We start from the raw sequence: 22,543 nt of genomic DNA, 5'->3' as shown, positions 1-22,543 counted from the left end.
TTTTTCACTTTCTGAGGAACCTCTATACTGTTTTCCAGAGTGGCTGAACTGGTTTGCATTCCCTAAAACAGTGTAAGAAGGTTCCTCTTTCTCCACATCCTCACCAGCACCTGTTGTTTCCTGTGTTGTTGATGTTAGCCATTCTGACTGGCATGAGGGGATATCTTATTGTAGTTTTGATTTGTATTTGTATTTGATGATGAGGGATGTTGAATATCTTTTCATGTGCCTTTTGGCCAGCTGTATATCTTCTTTGGAAAAATGGCTAATTATGTCTTCTGCCCATTTTTTAATTGGATTTTTCATTTTTTTGAGTGTTGAGTTTTATGTTTTATATATTTTGGATACTAACCCATTATCATATATATGACCATATAGCTGTGGGTTCATTTCTGGGTTTTCTATTCTGTTCCATTCATCTATGTGTCTAGTTTTGTGTCATTAGTGTACTGCTTTGATCACTATAACTTTGTAATATAACTTGTTGTCTGGAATTGTGATGCCTCCAGCTTTACTTTTCTTTTTCCTGGTTGCTTTGGCTATTTGGGACCTTTTGTGGTTCCATACATATTTTAGGATAGTTTGTTCTAGCTCTTTGAAAAATACTGTTGGTTTTGATAGGGATTGTGTTAAATGTATAGATTGCTTTGGGACAATATAGACATTTTAACAATATTTGTTCTTCTGATCCAGGAGCATGGAATGTCTTTTCATTTGTTTTTCATCATCTTCAGTTTCTTTCATCAGTGTTTTATAGTTTCAAGAGTATAGGTCTTTAACTGCTTTGGTTAGGTTTTTTCCTAGGTATACTATTGTTTTTTTGTGTAGTTGTAAATGGTATTGATTCCTGAATTTCTCTTTCTGCTACTTCATTTTTGATGTATAGAGATGCAATAGATTTCTGTAGATTGATTTTGTATCCTGTGACAATGAATTTGTGTATCAGTTCTAGCATTTTTTGGTGAAGTCTTTCCTGTTTTCTGTGCAGTTCACATCATCTGCAAATAGTGAAAGTCTGACTTCTTCCTTGCCAATTTGGAAACCTTTTGTTTCTTTTTGTCATATCATTGCTGTGGCTAGAACTTCCAGTACTGTGTTAAATAATAGTGGTGAGTGTGCACATCCCTATCTTCTTCCTAACTGTGGAGGTAAGCTCTTTTTTCCCCCAATGAGAATGATAATACCTGTGGGTTTTTCATATATGACCTTTATTGTGTAGAGGTATATTCCCTCTAAACTTACTTTGTTGAGGATTTTTGTCATGAATGGATGCTCTAATTTGTCAAATGCTTTTTCTGCATCTATTGAAAGGATAATGTGGTTCTTATCAATTTTTTATATTAATATGATGTATCACATTGATTGATTTGTGGATATTGAACCACCCTTGCAACCCAGGAATAAATCCCACTTGATCAAGGTGAATGATTCTAATGTATTGTTGGATTTGGTTTGCTATTATTATTATTATTATTATTATTTTTTTTTTTTTTGCATCCATGTTCATCAGGCAGATTGGCCTGTAACTCTCTTTTTTAGATGAGTCTTTGTCTGGTTTTGGTATTAGGGTGATGGTGGCCTGAACTGGTGAATGAACTGGAGGTTTTCCTTGCTTTTCTGTTTTTTGGGAATAGTTTCAGAAGTGGGTATTAATTCTTCTTTATTTATTTATTATTTATTTATTGTTAAGATTTTATTTATTTATTGGACAGAGAGAGAGAGACAGTGAGAGAGGGAACACCAGCAGGAGGAGTGGGAGAGGAAGAAGCAGGCTTCCCGCTGAGCAGGGAGCCCGAAGCGGGACTGGATCCCAGGACCCTGGGATCATGACCTGAGCCAAAGGGAGACGCTTAACGACTGAGCCACCCAGGCGCCCTTTAATTCTTCTTTAAGTGTTTGGTAGAAGTTGCCTGTGAATTCCTCTGGCCCTGGACTTTTGTTTGTTGGGAGATTTTAGATTCCTTTTTTTTTTTTTTAAAGATTTTATTTATTTATTTGACAGAGAGAGAGACAGCCAGAGAGAGAGGGAACACAAGCAGGGGGAATGAGAGAAGAAACAGGCTCCCAGTGGAGGAGCCTGATGTGGGGCTCAATCCCAGGACTCTGGGATCATGCCCTGAGCCGAAGGCAGACGCTTAACGACTGAGCCACCGGCGCCCCTGATTTTAGATTCCTGATTCAATTTCTTTGGTGCTTTTATCAGTCCATTCAAATTTTCTACTTCTTTCTGTTTCAGTTTTGGTAGTTTCCATGTTTCTAGGCTTTTTCCCATTTCTTCCAGGTTGTCCAATTTGTTGGCATATAGTTTTTCAGAATATTCTCTTATAATTGTTTGTATTTCTGTGGGGTTGTTTCCCCCCCGCCCCTCCCATTTGTGATTTTACTTTTTGGGATCCTTTCTCTTTTCTTTTTGATAAGTGTGGCTAGAGGTTTGTTAATTTTATTAAGTTTTTCAAAGAACCAGCTCCTGGTTTCATTGATTTGTTCTATTGTTTTGTTAGTTTCTATATTATTTATTTCTGCTCTAATCTTTATTATTTCCTTCATTCTGGTGACTTTAAGCTTTGTTTGTTCTCTTTCTAGTTCCTTTAGGTTTAAGTGTAGGTTATTTGAGATTTTTCTTGCTTCAATAGGTGGGCCTGTATTCCTATATACTTTCCTCTTAGGACCACTTCGGTTGAATCCCAAAGGTTTTGGACCATTGTGTTTTCATTTCCATTAGTTTTCATGTATTTATTCTTTGATTTCCTTGTTGACCCACTCATTTTTAACTAGCATGTTATTTAACCTCCCTGTATTTTTGGTATTTCCAAAATTTTTTTTGTGGTTGACTTCCAGATTCATAGTGTTGTGCTCAGAAAAAATGTAGGGCTGATCTCAACATTTTTATATTTTTTGAGGCCTGGTTTGTGACCCAGTATGTGATCTATTCTTGAGAATGTCCCATGTGCACTTGAAAAGAATGTGTATTCTGCTGTTTTAGGATGGAATGATCTGAGTATATCTGTTAAGTCCATCTGGTCCAGTGTGTCATTCAAAACCACTGTTTCCTTGTTGACTTTCTGTTAGGATGATCTGTCCATTGCTGTAAGTGGGCTGTTAGAGTCCTCTACTATTATTGTATTATTATCAGTGAGTTCCATTATGTTTGTTATTAATTGTTTTTTATATTTGTAACTCAGTGTATCATATATTTGGGTGCTCCCATGTTGGGTGCATAAATATTTACAGTTGTTAGATCTTGTTCTTGGATTGTCCCCTTTGTTATGATACAGTGCCCTTCTTCATCTCTTGATACATGATTTGTTTTTAAAGTCTAGTTTGTCCCATATAAGTATTATTACTCTGCTTTTTTTTGGTATTCATTTGCATGAAAAATATTTCTCCATCCCCTCACTTTCAATCTGCAGGTGTCTTTAGGTCTAATAGGAATCTCTTGTAGGTAGCAAATAAATGGGTTTTGCTTTTTTGTCCATTCTGACACCCTATGCCTTTTGATTGGAGCCTCTAGTCAATTTACATTCTGAGTAATTAAAGATAGATATGTATTTAATGACATTTTATTACTTGTTGTCATTGCTTTTGGAGATCCTTTCTTGTCTTTTTCACTTTTAGTGTTTCCTTATGCTCAAAGAATCCCCTTAAGTATTTCTTGCAGGGCTGGTTTAGTGGTCACAAATTAGTTTTGGTTTGAGAAATACTTTTTCTCTTTCTATTCTGAATAGCAGTCTTGCTGATAAAGTATTCTTGGCTGCTTCTTTCTCCCATTTAGCACATTGAATATATCATGCCACTTTCTTCTGACTTGCCAAGTTGTGGTTGAGAAATCAGCAGCTAGACTTATGGGTCTTCCCTTGTAAGTTAAGGACTTCTTTTGTCTTGCTGCTTTTATGATTTTTTTCTTTATCAGTGTATTTTGCAAATTTAATTATAATATGTTTTGGTATTGGCCTGCTCTTGTGATTTTGATGGGAGTTCTCTGTGCCTCCTGGAACTGGATGTCTATTTCCTCCCCAGATTAGGGAAGTTTTCAGCTATTATTTCCTCAGATAAGTTTTCTGTCCCCTTTTCTCTCTCTTCTTCTTCTGGGACCCTAGACTATGACTGTGATTACGTTTGATGGAGTCACTGATTTCCCTGTCTATTCCCATGTTGTATGATTCTTTTTTCTCTCTTTTATTCAGCTTCCTTATTTTCTATTGTTTTGTCTTCTAATTCACTAATTCATTCTCCGCTTTTTCTGGCCGGCTATTCATTGCATGAATCCTGTTTCCAAACTCAATTATGGCATTCTTCATTTCTGACGGATTCTTTTCCAACTCTTTTATCTCTGTGGTCAGAGTCTCCCTGAAGTCTTCAATTCCTTTGTCAAGCCCAGCAAGTATCCTTATGATAATTGGTTTATACTCTCCTTTAGGCATATTACTTCGCTTAGATCTCTGGCTGTGGCCTTATCTTGTTCTTTCAATTCGGATGAATTCCTCCCTGTTGGCATTTTGTCCAAGTTTCTGCCTTCTTCTGTGTATTGGAAAAGCCAGTTATGTTTCTTCCTCCTGAGAGTAATGACAATGAAGAAGAGGTCATGTAGTGTCCAGGGCCCAGCGCTTCAAGGAGTGTCTCTGGTGTGTGCTTTGTGGGTGGTTATCTGCAGAGGCTCTCCTTGCCTCTGGTGGGCAAAGTTTGTTCCTTAGCCAGACTGTGGTGAGTTTCAATTCGGTGTGCTCTGGTCTGCTGTGAAATGGTCTGCTGTGAAATGAGCCCTGCAGAACTCTCTGGTTGGGAGACATGGTGTGGTCTAGGGCTTGGGCTGATCTTCTGGGGAGAGGTCTGCCAAACTGAATCTGAGACAAGCTTGACTGAGAAGGGCAGTATCACCAGAGCGCAGGGGTGTGAGACTTGGTGTAAGCTAGTTAGGCAGCCAGTAGTGCTCTGCTGCTTCCTCAGGTGGCTCTGTGTTTATGCTGGGGTACGGTGAGGAAAATAGCACTAGCCAGCTCCTTTGCTTCCAGAGAGGTATCTCTGGGAATGCTGCCTCTCAGGGATGTGCTCTAAGAAGAGTGAATAATTACCTCCTGTGTGTCCTAGGCATTCTTCAAATCACTATTTCCACACCATGGCCCCCTAGGGCATTTGCCTTTTGTCTAGGAGTAGGGCAGTGGCCTCTGGGCTCTATCTTAGCCAAGCCTGCTCTCCTTTAAAACTCCTGGTTTTAAGTCCCTCTGGTTGTAAGAACTAATGAAAATCAGCCCTGCTCATATTCCCAGTCAATACCTTGGGGATATGTTCTCCTTGTGTATTCCCCTTGTGTGCTCTACACTCCTTTGCCCTTCTCCATGACCATGGCTCCCTCCCCTCTGCAGCACATGTGATCTTTTGTCCATTAAACCACACTTCCCACCTACTTCGATGTGGTGTCTTCTCTCTCTTTAGTTGTGGAGTTTTTTCTGTCAGTCTTCAGGTTGATTTCTGGGGTATTTAGGTTGATTTGATAGTGAGGTAGTTGTGTTTGTGAGACAAGATGAGCCTAGGGTACTTCTACTGCTCCACTATCTTTTCACCTCACCCTCTACCCCCCATCCAGGATCTTTAAATTTAAAGAGGGAAGGCCTGCAAAAAAAGGGGCTATTCCCCCTTGGTGGAACAGGAAGTCCTTAATGAACTCCTTGAAATCAAAGTTATTTTGGAATGAAAGGCATTTCTTTGTGAGAGCATTCCTCATATGGCAGCCCATGAAAATTGATATGAGGATGGAGTCACAGAAGAACCTTCATATTATTACTATGTATACAGTTTGCACAGGAGGTGTGAATTTCTGGAGAAATAAACTAGGCAGTAGAAGAAAACTCAATGTCTTAGTTTGAGTTACCCCAGAAGCAGACCCAGAGACAAGGGTTTAAGATAAGTAGTTTATTGGAGAGTTGGTTCCAGAGAAGACCAGTAGGGAGGAGGGAAAGTGATATAGTAAAAAGAATTGTGTATTACCAAACCAGTTACCCTTCTGGGAAACTGGAGCCCAGTGTCACTGTGGAATTCTGTGTAGCAGTATAGAACACTCTTCAGAGTTATTCAAACCCAGAAGAAAAGAAGATGGGATGTGTATATAGCAATTCTCCAGCCATCATTCACTGAGGATTGCTCTTGGGAGCGTTCATTCCTAGAACTTTTGGTATGTATTATGCATGGAGAAATGTGTCCCAGGCCAAGAAAATAGTGCTCTACCAGAGTTTTCAGTAAACACTGTCCAGGTTGCCTAACAAGTTGAATACCAAGGTAATATGTTTGGGGTCTAGCAGTGACTTTTCAATCCACCCTTTACACTAACTAGATTTACTTGCCCACCACCTAAAGCTCACCCTTTCCTATTACTCACTCTTCAGTTTAGTGGTTGGTCAGATTTTTAAAAGTAAAACACCTGACTTATAGTAGAAGGCTAAGTGGGTCAGCTATAGTCCCTGCTACTGCCATTGGTCCCACATTCTAAAAAACTAATGTGATTCTTGGCAAGCCATTGCTTTCTATGTATAAATGTGCGTGTTCTTAGTATCACATGATGCCAATACCCCTACCACTTTGTCGATGTTCTGTGGCTTTTCAAACATTCACCTTTGTAATTGAATTTGAGTCTTTATTGCATATAATTTGTTTTCATGTTGTATTGAATTTATTGCAAATAGTAATATTTCTCACATAAACATTGGTTGGCAAGTTTTACTGAGAGATATGTTCTCTGAAATGTAAGTACTAATATGAGGGGCTTTTGTACCTTGAAAATGTTCTGCAGTGTAGGTAGGGAAGTTTGGCTTAATAGATAAATGTTCACACCAGTCACCACAAACCCTTCATGTATTGGATTGGGTTCTCTGTTAATTGTTAGCATGTATTTCTTCTAGGGCAAGTTTTTAATCCATCAGAGACTGCTTCAATGACATTCAACAGATAACATGGAAGGAAATATCCAGAAAAATATAGAGGAAAATTCACATTTCTACAGACACTGATGAGATAAAACCACAGAGACTTTTACAGAAGAAACTCCTTACCCTACAAAGAGAAAAGATTGTTTGCTTGCATATGCCTATGATCCACATTACAATATAAAGAAGATATCAATAGTGTAAAAATAATTTTAAAATCAGATATTGTAGAGTTCATATTCTCTATTCAAAATGTTCAAGAGCTAGAAATCAGTAGTAGTTTTATAAACAATACTTTGTGTGACAATTAAAAAACCTTCCTATATAACATCAAAGAGCTACTGAAGGCACCACCATACAATATGGAACACTTTAATTTAACCTGGGATTTAACCTCCTGGAGTTTCTAATGACCCTCCCCTTTCATCATGGCTTTGGCTTTATTCTTTATTTCCTTTTTGTTTTTAAATCTGATCTTGGTGTTCTCCCTAATGTTCTTGGAATTCATTTTCTGCTTTAGTTCCAGGGATTTCTAGGATCATCATCATCATCATCATCCCAGCACCACCACCACAGTTAACTAAATTGCACTGCTAAATCCTAAACAATTTTTAAATTGCATTATTTGTATTAATTTACTCAATCCACATCTTATTTCACAGATGAGGAAACAAAGGTGCAGTTTTTACTTTTTTTGAGATGGGTGATTGCTTGTTTATTTCATGAGAGCAAACTATCAAGAATTTACCTAGAAGATGGTGCATGAAAAGCAAATTTTATGATTCCCAGTCACCCTAAATGTTTATAATTTATTTTAACATTTTGTCAGTAGCTGAATGTCTATAAGATTCTATACTGAAAATCTTCACCCAAAGCTTAACAACCTCATCCTGCTTTCTTCCAATATCAGAAGTTGTAAAAGAAATTGATATATGGAATTTTGTGGTCCTTTGTAGAAGAGGTATTTTTCTTTATTTTTTAATCTGGAAAGATTTAAAGATTTCTTTATATTTGGTATTTGTAAATTATATAATGTCATGTCTAGATACCTACCTTTTAAATTTATTGACCTGTTCATACAGGCAATTTGGAGATTGTCTTCTTTGTGTATTTATTTATTTATTTATTTATTTATTTATTTTAATTTTAATTTTAATTCAATTAGCTAACATATAGTATATCATTAGTTTCAAATGTAGTGTTCAATAATTTATCAGTTGCATATAACACCCAATACTCATCACATCACATGCCCTCCTTAATGCCCATCACACAATTACTCCATTCCCCCCCACACACCTACCCTCCAGCAACCCTCAGTATGTTTCCTATAGGTAAGAGCCTCTCATGGTTTTTCTCCCTCTCTGATGACTTCCCATTAAGTTTTCCCTCCCTTCTCCTATGATCCTCTGTGCTGTTTCTTATATTCCACATATGAATGAAACCATATGATAATTGTTTTTCTCTGACTGACTTATTTAACTCAGCATAATACCCTCCAGTTCCATCCACGTTGATGTAAATGTTAAGTATTCATTCTTTCTTTATCCATTCATCTCTTGTTGGACATCTGGGCTCTTTCCACAGTTTGGCTATTATGGACATAGCTGCTATGAACATTGGGGTGTAGGTGCTCCTTTGGATCACTACATTTGTATCTTTGGGGTAAATACCTCATAGTACAATTGTTGGGTCATAGGGTAGCTCTATTTTTAACTTCTTGAGGAGCCTCCCTACTGTTTTCCAGAGTGGTTGTACCAGTTCGCATTCCCACCAACAGCGTGAGAGTATTCACCTTTCTTCACATCCTCACCAATATTTATTGTTTCCTGTCTTGTTAATTTTAGCCACTCTGGCTGGTGTGAGGTGGTATCTCATTGTGGTTTTGATTTGTATTTCCCTGATGCTAAGTGATGTGGAGCATTTTTTAATGAGTCTGTTGGCCATTTGCATGTGTTCTTTGGAGAAGTATCTGTTCATACTTCTGCCCATTTCTTGACTGAAATATTTTTTTGGGTGTTGAGTTTGATAAGTTCTTTACGGATCTTGGATACTACCTTTATCTGATATGTCATTTGCAGATATCTTCTCCCAATCTGTAGGTTGCTTTTTAGTTTTCTCGACTAGTTCCTTTGCTGTGCAGGAGATTTTTATCTTGATGAAGTCCTAATAGTTCATCTTTGCTTTTGTTTCCCTTGCCTTTGTAGACATGTCTAGGAAGAAGTTGCTGTGGCTGAAGTCAAAGAGGTTGCTGCCTGTGTTCTGTTCGAGGATTTTGATGGAGTCCTGTCTCACATTTAGGTCTTTCATCTAATTTGAGTGTATCTTTGTGTATTGTGTAAGAAAATGGTCCAGTTTCATTCTTCTGCACATGGCTGTCCAATTTTCCCAACACCATTTATTGAAGAGATTGTCTTTTTTCCATTGGATATTTTTTCCTGCTTTGTCAAAGATTAGTTGACCATAGAGTTGAGGTCCATTTCTGAGTTCTCTATTCTGTTTCATTGATTTATGTTTCTGTTTTTGTGCCAGTATCTTTCTGTCTTGTTGATTACAGCTTTTTTCTTTTCTTTTTATTTTTTTATAATAATTTTTATTATGTTAGTCACTATATAGTATATCCTTAGTTTTTGATATAATGTTCCATGATTCATTATTTGCGTGTAACACCCAGTGCACCATGCAATATGTGCCCTCCTTAATACCCATCACTGGCCTATTCCAATCCCCCACCCCCCTCCCCTCTGAAGCCCTCAGTTTGTTTCCCAGAGTCCACAGACTCTCATGGTTCATTCCCCCTTCTGTTTACCCCCGCTTCATTCTTCCCTTCCTTCTCCTACCAATCTTCCTATTTCTTATGTTCCAGAAATGAGTGAAACCATATGATAATTGTCTTTCTCTGCTTGACTTATTTCACTTAGCATAATCTCCTCCAGTCCCGTCCACGTTGCTGCAAATGTTGTGTAATTGTTCTTTCTGATGGCTGAGTAACAGCTTTGTAATAAAGCTTGAAGTATGGCATTATGATGCCACCAGCTTTGGTTTTCTTTTTCAACATTCCTCTGGCTATTTGGGTTGTTTTCTAGTTCCATACAAATTTTAGGATTATTTGTTCCAGCTCTGTGAAAAATGTTGATGGTATTTTGATAGGGATTGCAATGAATGTGTAGATTGCTTTAGATAGCATAGACATTTTAACAATTCCATGAGCATGGAATGTTTTTCCATTTCTTTGTGTCTTCCTCCCTTTCTTTCATAAGTGTTCTATAGTTTCTAGAATACAGATCTTTTACTTCTTTGGTTAGGTTTATTCCTAGGTATCTTATGGGCTTTGGTGCAATTAAAATGGGATTGATTCCTTAATTTCACTTTCTTCTGTCTCATTGTTAGTGTATAGGAATGCAACTGATTTCTGTGCATTGATTTTGTATCCTGCTGCGTTGCTGAATTCCTGTATCAGTTCTAGAAATTTGGGGATGGAGTCTTTTGGGTTTTCCACATAGAGTGTCATTTATCTGCAAAGAGTGAGAGTTTGACTTCTTTGGCAATTTGAATGCCTTTTATTTCTTTTTGTTACCTGACTGCAGAGGCTAGGACTTCTAGTACTATGTTGAACAACAGTGGTGAAAGTGGGCATCCCTTTGTGTTCCTGATCTTAGAGGAGAAGTTTTTTTCCTATTGATAATATTTGCTGTGGGCTTTTCATAGGTGGCTTTTATGATATTGAGGTATGTTCCCTCTATCCCTACACTGTGGGGAGTTTTAATCAAGAAAGTATGTTGTGTTTTGTCAAATTCCTTTTCTGCATCAATTGAGAGGATTGTATGGTTCTTTCCTTTCTTTTATTAATGTGATCTATCACGTTGATTGATTTGTGCATGTTGAACCACCCTTGCAGCCCAGGAATAAAACCCATTTGGTCACGGTGAATAATCCTTTTAATGTACTGTTGGATCCTATTGACTAGTATCTTGGTGAGAATTTTTGCATCCATGTTCATCAGGGATATTGGTCTGTAATTCTCCTTTTTGACAGGGTCTTTGTCTGGTCTTGGGATCAAGGTAATGCTGGCTTCATAGAATGAGTTTGAAAGTTTTCCTTCCATTCCTATTTTTTGAAAGAGCTTCTGAAGAATAGGTATTATTTCTTCTTTAAATGTGTGGTAGAATTCCCTTGGGAAGCCATCTGGCCCTGGACTCCTGTGTGTTGGGAGATTTTTTTTATTACTGCTTCCATTTCCTTGCTGGTTATGGGTCTGTTCAGGTTTTTTATTTCTTCCTGTTTCAGTTTTGGTAGTTTGTATGTTTTTTGTTCATTTGTTTGTTTGGTTTTTTTTGAATGCACCCATTTCTTCCAGATTGCCTAATTTGTTGGCGTATAGTTGCTCATAATATGTTCTTACAATTGTATTTCCTTGGGGTTGGTCGTGATCTCCCTCTTTCATTCATGATTTTATTAATTTGGGTCCTTTCTCTTTTCTTTTTGATAAGTGTGGATAGGGGTTTATCAATCTTATTAACTCTTTCAAAGAACCAGTTTCTAGTTTCACGGATCTGTTCTACTGTTCTGTATTCTATTTCATTGATTTCTGCTCTAATATTTATTATTTGTCTTCTGCTTGGTTTAGGCTTTATTTGCTGTTCTTTCTCTAGCTCCTTTAGGCTGTAGTTTAGCTTGTGTAAATTTGAGACTTTTCTAATTTTTTGAGAAAGGCTTGTATTGCTATGTATTGCCTCTTAGGACTGCCTTTGCTGTGTCCCAAAGGTTTTGAAAAGCTGTGTTTTCATTTTTACTTGTCTCCATGAATTTATAAAAATTCTTCTTTAATTTCCTGGTTGACTCATTCATTTTTAGTAGAATGCTCTTTAACCTTCAAGTGTTTGAATTCCTTCCAACTTTCCTCTTGTGATTAAGTTCAAGTTTTAAAGCACTGTGGTCTGAAAATATCCAGGGAATAATCCCAATCTTTTGGTATCAGTTGAGACTTCATTTGTGACCCAGTATGTGATCTATTCTGGAGAATGTTCCATGTGTGCTCGAGAAAAATGTGTATTCTGTTGCTTTAGTGTAGAATGCTCTGTATATATCTCTGAAGTCCATCTGGTCCAGTGTATCATTCAAAGCGCTTGTGTCCTTGTTGATCTTCTGCTTAGATGATCTGTCCATTGCTGTGAGTGGGGTATTGAAGTCCCCTATTATTTTTTTTTATTATAAATGTGTTTCTTTAATTTGGTTATTAATTGGTTGATATAATTTGCTGCTCTCAAATTAGGACCATAAATATTTATAATTGTTAGAACTTCTTGTTGGATATACCCTTTAAGTATGACACAGTGTCTCTCTTCATCCCTTACTACAGTCTTTGGCTTAAAGTCTAATTTGTCTGATATGAGGATTGCTACCCCAGCTTTCTTTTGAGGTCCATTAGCATAATAAATGGTTTTCTACTCCCTCCCTTTCAATCTGGAGGTGTCTTTCGATCTAAAATGAGTCTCTCATAGACAGCATACAGATGAGTCTTGCTTTTTATCCAATCTGATGCCTTGTGTCTTTTGATTGGAGCTTTTATTTTTTTAATTTTTATTATGTTATGTTAGTCACCATACAGTAAATCCCTAGTTTTTGATGTAGTGTTCCATGATTCATTGTAGGCGTATAACACCCAGTGCTTCATGCAATACGTGCCCTCCTTAATACCCATCACTGACCTAGCCCAGTCCCCCACACCCCTCTCCTCTGAAACTCTCAGTTTGTTTCCCAGAGTCCATAGTCTCCCGTGGTTCATTCCCTCTTCTGTTTACCCCCCCTTCATTCTTTCCTTCCTTCTCCTACCGATCTCCCTGCTATTTCTTATGTTCCATAAATAAGTGAAACCATATGATAATTGTCTTACTCTGCTTGACTTATTTCACTCAGCATTATCTCCTCCAGTCCCGTCCATGTTGCTGCAAATGTTGGGTAATCATTCTTTCTGATGGCTGAGTAATAGTCCATTGTATATATGGACCACAACTTCTTAATCCATTCATCTGTTGAAGGACATCTTGGCTCCTTCCACAATTTAGCTATTGTGGACAATGCTGCTATGAACATTGGGGCAGCACATATGGCCCTTCTCTTCACTACGTCTGTATCTTTGGGGTAAATACCCAGTAGTGCAACTGCTGGATCATAGGGTAGCTCTATCTTTAACTTTTTGAGGGCCTCCACACTGTTTTCCAAAGTGGCTGTACCAACTTCATTCCCACCAATAGTGTAAGAAGGATCCCCTTTCTCCACATCCTCTCCAACATTTGTTGTTTCTTGTCTTGTCAATTTTTGCCATTCTAACTGGTGTAAGGTGGTATCTCAAGGTGGTTTTGATTTGAATTTCCCTGATGGCTAATGATTTTGAATATTTTTTTCATGTGTTTGTTAGCCATTTGTATGTCTTCAGTGGAAAAGTGTCTGTTCATATCTTCAGCCCGTTTTTTGATTTGATTATTTGTTTCTCATGTATTGAGTTTGAGAAGTTCTTTGTAGATCTTGGATACTAGTCTTTTATCTGTAGTGTCATTTGCAAATATCTTCTCCCATTCTGTGGGCTGCCTCTTAGTTTTTTTGATTGTTTCCTTGGCTGTGCAGAAGCTTTTTATCTTGATGAAGTCCCACATGTTCATTTTATCTTTTGTTTCTCTTGCCTTTGGAGACGTTTCATGAAAAAAGTTGCTGTGGCCGATGTTGTAGAGGTTGTTGCCTATGTTCTCCTCTAGGATTTTGATGGATTCCTGTCTCACATCAAGGTCTTTTATCCATTTGGAGTTTATCTTTGTGTATGGTGTGAGAGAGTGGTCAAGTTTTATTCTTTTGCATGTAGCTGTCCAATTTTCCCAGCACCATTTATTGAAGAGACTGTCTTTTTTCCAGTGGATGTTTTTTCCTGCTTCGTCAAAGATTAGTTGCCCATAGAGCCAAGGGTCCATTTCTGGGTTCTCTATTCTGTTCCAATGGTCTATGTGTCTGTTTTTGTGCCAGTACCATGCTGTCTTGGTGATCACAGCTTTGTAGTATAGCTTGAAAGTCGGCAACGTAATGCCCCCAGCTTTGTTTTTCTTTTTCAACATTTCCTGGGCAATTCAGGGTCTTTTCTGGTTCCACACAAATTTTAGGATTGTGTGTTCCAGCTCATTGAAAAATGTCATTGGTATTTTGATCTGGATGGCATTGAAAGTGTAGATTGCTCTGGATAGCATAGACATTTTAACTATGTTTATTCTTCTGATCCATGAGCATGGAATGTTTTTCCATCTTTTTGTGTCTTCTTCAATGTCTTTCATCAGTGTTCTGTAGTTTCTAGAAAATAGATCCTTTATGTCTCTGGTTAAGTTATTTCCAAGATAACATATGATTTTTGGTGCCCTTGTAAATGGAATGGATTCCCTAATTTCTCTTTCTTCAGTTTCATTGTTCATGTATAGAAATGCAACTGACTTCTGAGCGTTGATTTTGTATCCTGCCACATTCCTGAATTGTTCTATGAGTTCTAGTAATTTGGGGGTGGAGTCTTTTGAGTTTTCCATATAAAGTATCACGCCATCTGTGAAGAGAGACATTTTGACTTCTTCTTTGCCAATTTAATACCTTTTATTCCTTTTTGTTGTCTGATTGCTGTTGCAAGGACTTCTAGTACTATGTTGAGCAATAATGGTGAGACTGGACATCCTTGTCGTGTTCCCGATCTTAAGGGAAAGGCTTTCACCTTTCCCCTATTGAGAATGGTATTCACTGTAGGCTTTTCATAGACGGTTTTTATGAAATTGAGGAATGTACCCTCTATCCCTACACTCTGAAGGGTTTTAATCAGGAAAGGATGCCGTATTTTGTCAAATGCTTTTTCTGCATCAATTGAAAGGTTCATTTGGTTCTTGTCTCTTCTCTTATTAATGTGATCTATCGCACTGATCGATTTGCGAATGTTGAACCATGCTTGCATCCCAGGGATGAATCCCACTTGGTCGTGATGGATAATTCTTTTAATGTACTGTTGGATCCTATTAGCTAGGATCCTGTTGAGAATTTTGGCATCCATATTCATCAGGGAAATTGGTCTGTAATTCTCCTTTTTGATGGGGTCTTTGCCTGGTTTGGGGATCAAGGTAATACTGGCCTCATAGAATGAGTTTGGTAGATTTCCTTCTGTTTCTATTTTTTGAAACAGCTTCAGGAGAATAGGTATTATTTCTTCTTTTAGCCCATTTAAATTCAAAGTACCTGTTGAAAGATATGAATTTAGTGCCATTGTATGACCTGTCATGTTCCTGTTTCTGTAAATTGTCACTGTTTCTTTCTGGTCTGTGTTACTTTTGGGCTCTCTCTTTGCTTACAGAATTCCCTTTAATATTTCTTGCAGGGCTGGTTTAGTGGTCACAAATTCTTTTAATTTCTGTTTGTCCTGGAAGCTCTTTATTTGTCCTTCAATTCTGAATGACAGCCTTGCTGGAGAGAGTATTCTTGGTTGCATGTTTTTCTCATTTAGTACCCTGAATGTTTCTTGCCAGGTCTCTGTGGATAGGTCTGCTGGCAGCCTAGTGTTTTCTACATCTGTAGGTTAAGAACCTCTTGTCTCAAGCTGCTTTTAGGATTTTCTTTTTATCTCTGAAATTGGGAAGCTTCACTTTCTTTGTGAATAATTTATTCCCCTCTTTTTTCTCTGTTCTGTCTTCCAAAATACCTAATAAACAGAATTTCAACATTCTGGACCAAATTACTTTTCGCACAAATTTTCTACTTTTTTTCTGTCTGTATTTTACTTTCTGAAACTTCTCCATTACTCATCTGCCAACAATCCTGATGATTTTTTCCAGCTATTGTTTTGTTAATTTATAGAACGCCTTTTTCTTTTGTTTACCTGTTCTTTATCAAGACTTACTGGCGTTTTAAGGATGCAATATTATTTCGGAGCACCCTGTGCTGGATTTAGTTTTTCATTTTCCTTTTTTTGCAGTGGTGGCAGAGGTAGCAAAGTTGTTTCCACCCTCCTCTAGCCTATCCTCTAGATCACATCAGCTGACTATGGGAACTACATTTTAGAGAATCCTTTGCCAGTAGGATTCCAGATTGAATCTTGCTAATGAAAGGCATAGTGTGATAGTTGGAAGGTAGAAAGAAAGCAGAGCCTTTATTATTCCTCAGAAGTGGTTGCTCTGTGGGCTGCAAAGAAAATGGTATCAAAGAATTGAAGGCTGGAGAACAATGTGTGCTTATGGTAAAAACATTTAATAAAACTGTAGACTCCAGTTACTCTGAAAGTCCCTCATATCCCCCATTGAAACCATAGAGATCTTTCTAAGCCAATCTGACCATGCCTTGTCATTTTAATACTAATGAGTCTCCTATTGCCCTCGGGATATGCTAATAATAGCACCCACATATCTTCCTATTTTGGTCCCTGAAAGTCTCTATTTCTTTTTTTTCATAATATTTTTATTATATTATGTTAATCACCATACAGTACATCCCTGGTTTTTGATGTAAAGTTCGATGATTCATTAGTTGCATATAACACCCAGTGCACCATGCAATACGTGCCCTCCTTACTACCCATCACCAGTCTATCCCATTCCCCCACGCCCCTCCCCTCTGAAGCCCTCAGTTTGTTTCTCAGAGTCCATAAGCTCTCATGCTTCATTCCCCCTTCTGATTACCCCCCTTTCTTTATCCCTTTCTTCTCCTACCGATCTTCCTAGTTCTTATGTTCAATCCAACTACTGAAAAACTCTCTTCCTGCACATGGTATTTGGCATCAATTATTATTTAAACTCTGCCTATTCCTTCAACTCATGTTGTTCTATTTTCTATCACCACCTTGTAAACATATGGAAGCCTGATGTTATAGCTGCATGCTTCACAAATGCTGCTGACCCACTTGAAATGCCCTCCATTTTCATTGTCCAAATGGAAAATTTATTGTGTCTTCCAAAATCACCTTTTCTATGAAGTCTCCAAAATATATAAAGACACAAAATAATCCAAACTAGTAAAGAATGGGCAGAGAGACTGAATAGACATTGTTCCATAGAGGACATACAAATGGTCAACAGATACATGAAATGATGCCCACCATCACTAATGGAAATGCAAACATCACTGAGGGAAATACAAGTAAAACCACAATGAGATATCACCTCATGCTTCTTTGCATGCCTATTACTAAAAGTACCCACAAAGGATAAGAACTGTTAGCAGGAATTTGGGGGGAAAAAAGGAACCCTTGTACACTATTGATGCAAATGTAAATTGGTGCAGCCACTCTAGTAAATAATAGTGTTTCCTGAAAATTTTCAAAATGGAATTACCATTTGATCCAGCAATCCCACCTCTGGGTATATATCCAAAAGTATTGAGAATGGATCTCAAAGACATATCTATACTCCCGTGTGCACTGCAGCATTTTCACAATAGCCAAGATGTGGAAGTAACCTAAAAGTCTATGTAAAGAAGAATAGATAGAGAAAATATGGCATATATACATTATGGAATATCATTCAGCCTTTACAAAGAAAAAGATTCTGCTACTTGCAACAACATATATATGCCTGAAGGACATTATTTTAAGTAAAAAAACCCAGAAATAGAAATAAACACTGCATGATCTCACTATGTGGAATCTAAACAAATACACAGGAGCAGAGTGAATGGTGGTTATCAGGACCTGGGGGAGGGGAAATAGGAAGGTATTGATCAAGTTTCAGTTATACTTAAGTGAATTCTGGAGATCTGTATAACATAGGGCGTATGATTAACACTATGTTACTATCACTTAAAAATTTGCTGAGAGGGTATTTCTTAAATGCTTTACTTGGCATATAAGGAAAAGAGATTAACAACAAAGGGGCAGGAAGAAATTTTTCGAGGTGACGCATAGGTTCCTGGCATTGATAGTGATGATGGGTGTGTACTTATCTCCAAACCATCAAGTTGTACACATTAAATATCTACACCTTTTTTGTTTATCAATCATGCGCCAATGAAATGGTTTAAAAATTGTGATTGGAAGTATCTTCAACATAGAATTAATTTAGGGGATTTGTCTCAATAAAATGTTTTAGAGCTGCAGAATCTAGTGCATTAATCTCTGCATTAGGGTTTGTCTTTCACTGGGTTCCATCTATGGCTGGTAACCATTAGCCTGGATTTATAGATTCAGTTTTGGATTTCTGGTCTTCATTTTTGTGTTTATCAAATTCACTCTTCAATCATAGTCTACCTCAAGGTAATAATAAATGCATTTAATTAGTTTAAGTATAGTAAATTATTAAATCCTTACTAAAGCATTGGGGAAGCTCACACTCTTCAGTGGTTTGACCATGATTCCTTGATTTATTCTTACATTACTGAACCTCAACCACTTCACAACACTCATCTTTAGAACAACTCTTAGAGTGGAACATTATTTCCATGTTCCTGCAGCATCTTGTTGCTATGTCCATGAGTATTTTCAAGTGGACTCTAGAGATTATCGAGGTCAATCTCAATATTTTATGGAAAAGTTGACTTGCATGTTTTTGAACGTTGACCAGTTAGTTGAAGGCAGCACCAGTCTTGTCCAGTCAAATGATTCAGAGTCTACTCTGGTCCCTTTGTATTCCACTCCTACTTCCCTAAACCTCATTCTCTTTCTTCCAATTCCTGTAACAGTGTCTGTAGTCACTTTCTACTCTGAGCTTGGCTTTTCCAAACCCTTTTTTATATAATCTGTACAGAGAGTCATCTGTGACTTTTTAGGGGATGCTTTGTTCTACTTCATTTTCAATCAGATGAAATCTGAACTTTGAAATAAGAACATCAAGGGCAAATAGGATCTAATCATGGTGTAGAACATGTTTCATAAAATGTATTTGAGATAATCTAGACTCAGGGTTTGGGGTAAAGAGAAAGAAAATAAAAAACTGTCTTAATCTTTTTAGAGCTATTTCTTCAGAAGAAAAGATAGACACATCCTAACTAAAAAATAGGTGTGAAAATTACACAAAGTTTAAAGATTGAGAACATGGAAATGTTGGTGTTAAAGTAGGTTATCAATGAGAAGATAACCTTATAGTTGACAGCACTAGCCAACCAGGAAAAATGTTTAATTTTTTTCATTAATAATACGAATTAGAGAAGCAAATAAATTCCACCAACTTGAATCTTTGGAAGAATTTATAGAAATATGAAATAAGTGCACCCTTCCCTTCTACTGATATACACAGACATTCTTTGGTAACAGCTTTAGGATAGGAACCAATCATAAATATGCATTATGCATCTGAGGGACTGGAGCTAGAATAAATAATTTAAGAAATAGGAGCTGGCTAGTCTTGGGATGCTGGGATTATTCCTTCTCCTTAGAAAATGGTCTAAGCCAGAGAACAATTCTCTTTCTCTCCAGCATGAGATTGGTGTGTGTGTGTGTGTGTGTGTGTGTGTGTGTGTAACACACTAAACTAATGACCAAGAGCAGCATTTAAGAGCACACCTAATGCAAACCATATATATTCCATTGTGAAGGGTACTATGACCATTATTTCCTTAGGATAGGCTTGGAGGGAATGTGGACCCAAGCTTGGTATTATTTCCATCCTTTCCTTCCTAACCACAACATAATATACCTTCTCCTATCATTTGAATTATCTAAATGCTTTTTGGTAAGTCATTATTAATTCTGTCAAGTCATGTTTATTGCTAGAGAGAAGTGAAATATAAAGTGTGTAAATCACCAAATTTAGGAAACTTCAAGCACATGATTAATATCAGAGGGAAGAATCAAAATTCAGTTAAGAATTTTGCGATTAATCAATTGTCATCCAAATGTGGAAAACTTGGGAGAAGATAGTTATGCACATCAAAGTAAAATGTGGCCTTGAAAAACAGATCCATTTTGCTAGGGACGTGCAGAGGTCATGTGTGGTGGCCAGAGACACAGCGCTAGAACTCTGTGGACTGCTACATTGGCCAGAATGAAGACAAATGGTTCTCTGAAGCCTTCCACTCCAAGGCCATGTTATTTTATTCTTAATATTTTCATTCTGCACATTGTCTCCCTCAGAGCTCGGTGGACCAGCTTGTTCCGCAGAGTGTAGATGACAGGGTTGAGCAGCGGGGTCACCACCGTGTTCACAAGGGCAGCCTCCTTGTTGGAGTCCAGCCTGTCCGTTTGCTTTGGTTTCACATATATAAAGACACAGCTGCCATACATCAGAGAGAGGACTATGAGGTGAGAGGAGCAGGTGGAGAAAGCTTTCTTTTTCTCCCTGGCTGATGGGAGTCGCAGGATTGTGACTACTATGTTGCTGTATGCAACAGTGGTTATGATAAAGGATGTCAAAAGGATAAACAAAGCAAGAACTAAGGCCAACATTTCAGCAGACCTGGTGTCAGAACAGGAGAGATGAATCAGGGGGCTAAGGTCACAGAAGAAGTGGGGGATGACATGGGGGCCACAGAAGGATAACTGGGAAACCTTTATCACCAGACCAGTGATGAGAGGGAAGGCTAAAGCAAAGCAGGCAGTGACCAGGAGGAAGCAAGTCTTTAGGTTCATGATTGTCGGGTAATGCAGAGGCTTGCAAATGGCCACATACCGATCCAGAGACATTACTGCTATAAGGAGGAAACCTGCTGCTCCCAGAAATAAAACGATAAAGGCTTGTATGAAACAAGCAAGAAAGGAAATGATTTTCCTGTCTAAAAGAAAGATGACCAGCAACTTAGGAATAACGGCACTTACGACACCACACTCCAAGAAGGAGAAAATGCTGAGGAAAAAGTACATAGGTGTGTGGAGCCGGGAGTCAGCACAGGTGATGATTACTATGACAGCATTGCCTGCCATGGATGCCAGGTACGCCAGCAGGTGCACCAGGAATAGGACTTTCCCCTAGTTTTGGATGGCAGGAAACCCCTCCAAGATGAATTCTTGTACAGTTGTCCTATTCCCCATGTCATGAGTCTCTTTCCATAGCAGTATCACTCTTGTCTAACCTACAATAAAGACATCAGGGAGCACAAATGTTTTAGTGGAGCATATGATTAAGTTTTTTGCCCATCTAAGGAGGTGGTTAGGCTGATAGCAAAGTGGTTTAGGCCGTTGGTTCTTGAATCAGAATGGCCAGATTTCAATACTAGTTCAATAGTGAGTTCTAACTCGTGAGCTATGAGTCATATTTGGAAAGGTAGTTAACCTTTGTGGACTTCACTTTCAACCTCTGTAGAATGAAGATGATAGGATCTACCTATTCATGCTCTTGTGAGAATTAATTAAGATAAAGCATGTAACTCACTTGGCATATGATGCCAGTATTTCCTATGTGTTCTTCTAAGTCTAATTATAATGTAATGGCCGTTAATAGAATGCTTAAATAGAACATCATCAATAGGCAGGGGTATTGGCATTTTCATAGTTATGCAACATTTTATTGTTTTAATAATATTATCAATTTTAAGTTGACATAACAGTAATGTTAGTAATATTGCCTTTGAATATCCACTTAATAATGTAATGCATTCTATGGTCGAATTTGTCATTATCATCATGTGTTGAGGACTTAGGCTTGTTCTATGCTGGTCACTGAAATTCAGTATTTTTATTATTGGTCACAATAATCAAGAGGCCCTTCTTCTCCAGAAGCAGAAACTGAGGAACTGAGGCTTAGAGAGTTCCAGAGAGCTTTAGTCACATAGCTTTGGTCGCACTTTAGCCTGACTGCCAGATCCAGAAGCCTGGTGCTTCCAAATGCAGTGTCAAAACATTTTAAATTGCTCTATAACTTCTAATAGTTTGGGAGTGGAGTCTTTTGGGTTTTCCATATAGAGTATCATGTCATCTGCAAAGAGAGACAGTTTGACTTCTTCTTTGCTGTTTTGGATACCTTTTATCCCTTTTTGTTGTCTGATTGCTGTTGCAAGGACTTCTAGTACTATGTTGAATAATAGTGGCGAGAGTGGGCATCCTTGTCGTGTTCCTGATCTTAAGGGAAAGGTTTCCAGCTTTTCCTCATTGAGAATAATATTTGCTGTAGGCTTTTCATAGATGGCTTTTATGATCTTAAGAAATGTACCATCTATTCCTACACCCCGAAGGGTTTTAATCAGGAAAGGATGCTGTATTTTGTCAAATGCTTTTTCTGCATCTATTGAGAGAATCATATGATTTCTGAATTTTTGTTTCTGGATAAAATCTAAGACACTGATAGATTTGCGAATGTTGTACCACCCTTGCATCCCAGGGATGAATCCCACTTGGTCATGATGGATAATCCTTTTAATGTACTGTTGGATTCTATTAGCCAGGATCTTGTTGAGGATTTTGGCGTCCATATTCATTAGGGAAATCGGTCTATAATTCTCCTTTTTGTTGGGGTCTTTGCCTGGTTTGGAGATCAAGGTAATATTGGCCTCATAGAATGAGTTTGGTAGCTTTCCTTCTGTTTCTATTTTTTGAAATAGCTTTAGGAGAATAGGTATTATTTCTTCTTTGAATGTTTGGTAGAATTCCCCAGGAAAACCATCCGGGCCTGGAGTTTTGTTTTTTGGAAGATTGTTGATCACTGACTTAATCTCTTCATAATTAATTGGCCTGTTTAAAAGTTACACTGTTAAGAAGTTATAGA

At 37.8% G+C, this 22,543-nt stretch overlaps 1 protein-coding gene across 1 annotated transcript; it reads right to left on the bottom strand.

Moving 5' to 3' along the window:
- Positions 1-19,935: 19,935 nt before the first annotated feature.
- On the bottom strand, positions 19,936-20,895 carry LOC103668067 (olfactory receptor 6C74-like). The gene is given in 1 exon segment (XM_008696342.2): positions 19,936-20,895. A coding segment is annotated over 1 exon segment (939 nt). The 5' UTR covers positions 20,875-20,895.
- Positions 20,896-22,543: the final 1,648 nt, after the last annotated feature.

The sequence above is a fragment of the Ursus maritimus genome, unplaced genomic scaffold (assembly GCF_017311325.1).
Source record: "Ursus maritimus isolate PB19 unplaced genomic scaffold, ASM1731132v1 scaffold_7, whole genome shotgun sequence".
NCBI lineage: Eukaryota > Metazoa > Chordata > Mammalia > Carnivora > Ursidae > Ursus > Ursus maritimus.
The sequence above is the reverse complement of the archived record's forward strand: the minus strand, read 5'-3'. Positions and strand labels throughout refer to the sequence as shown.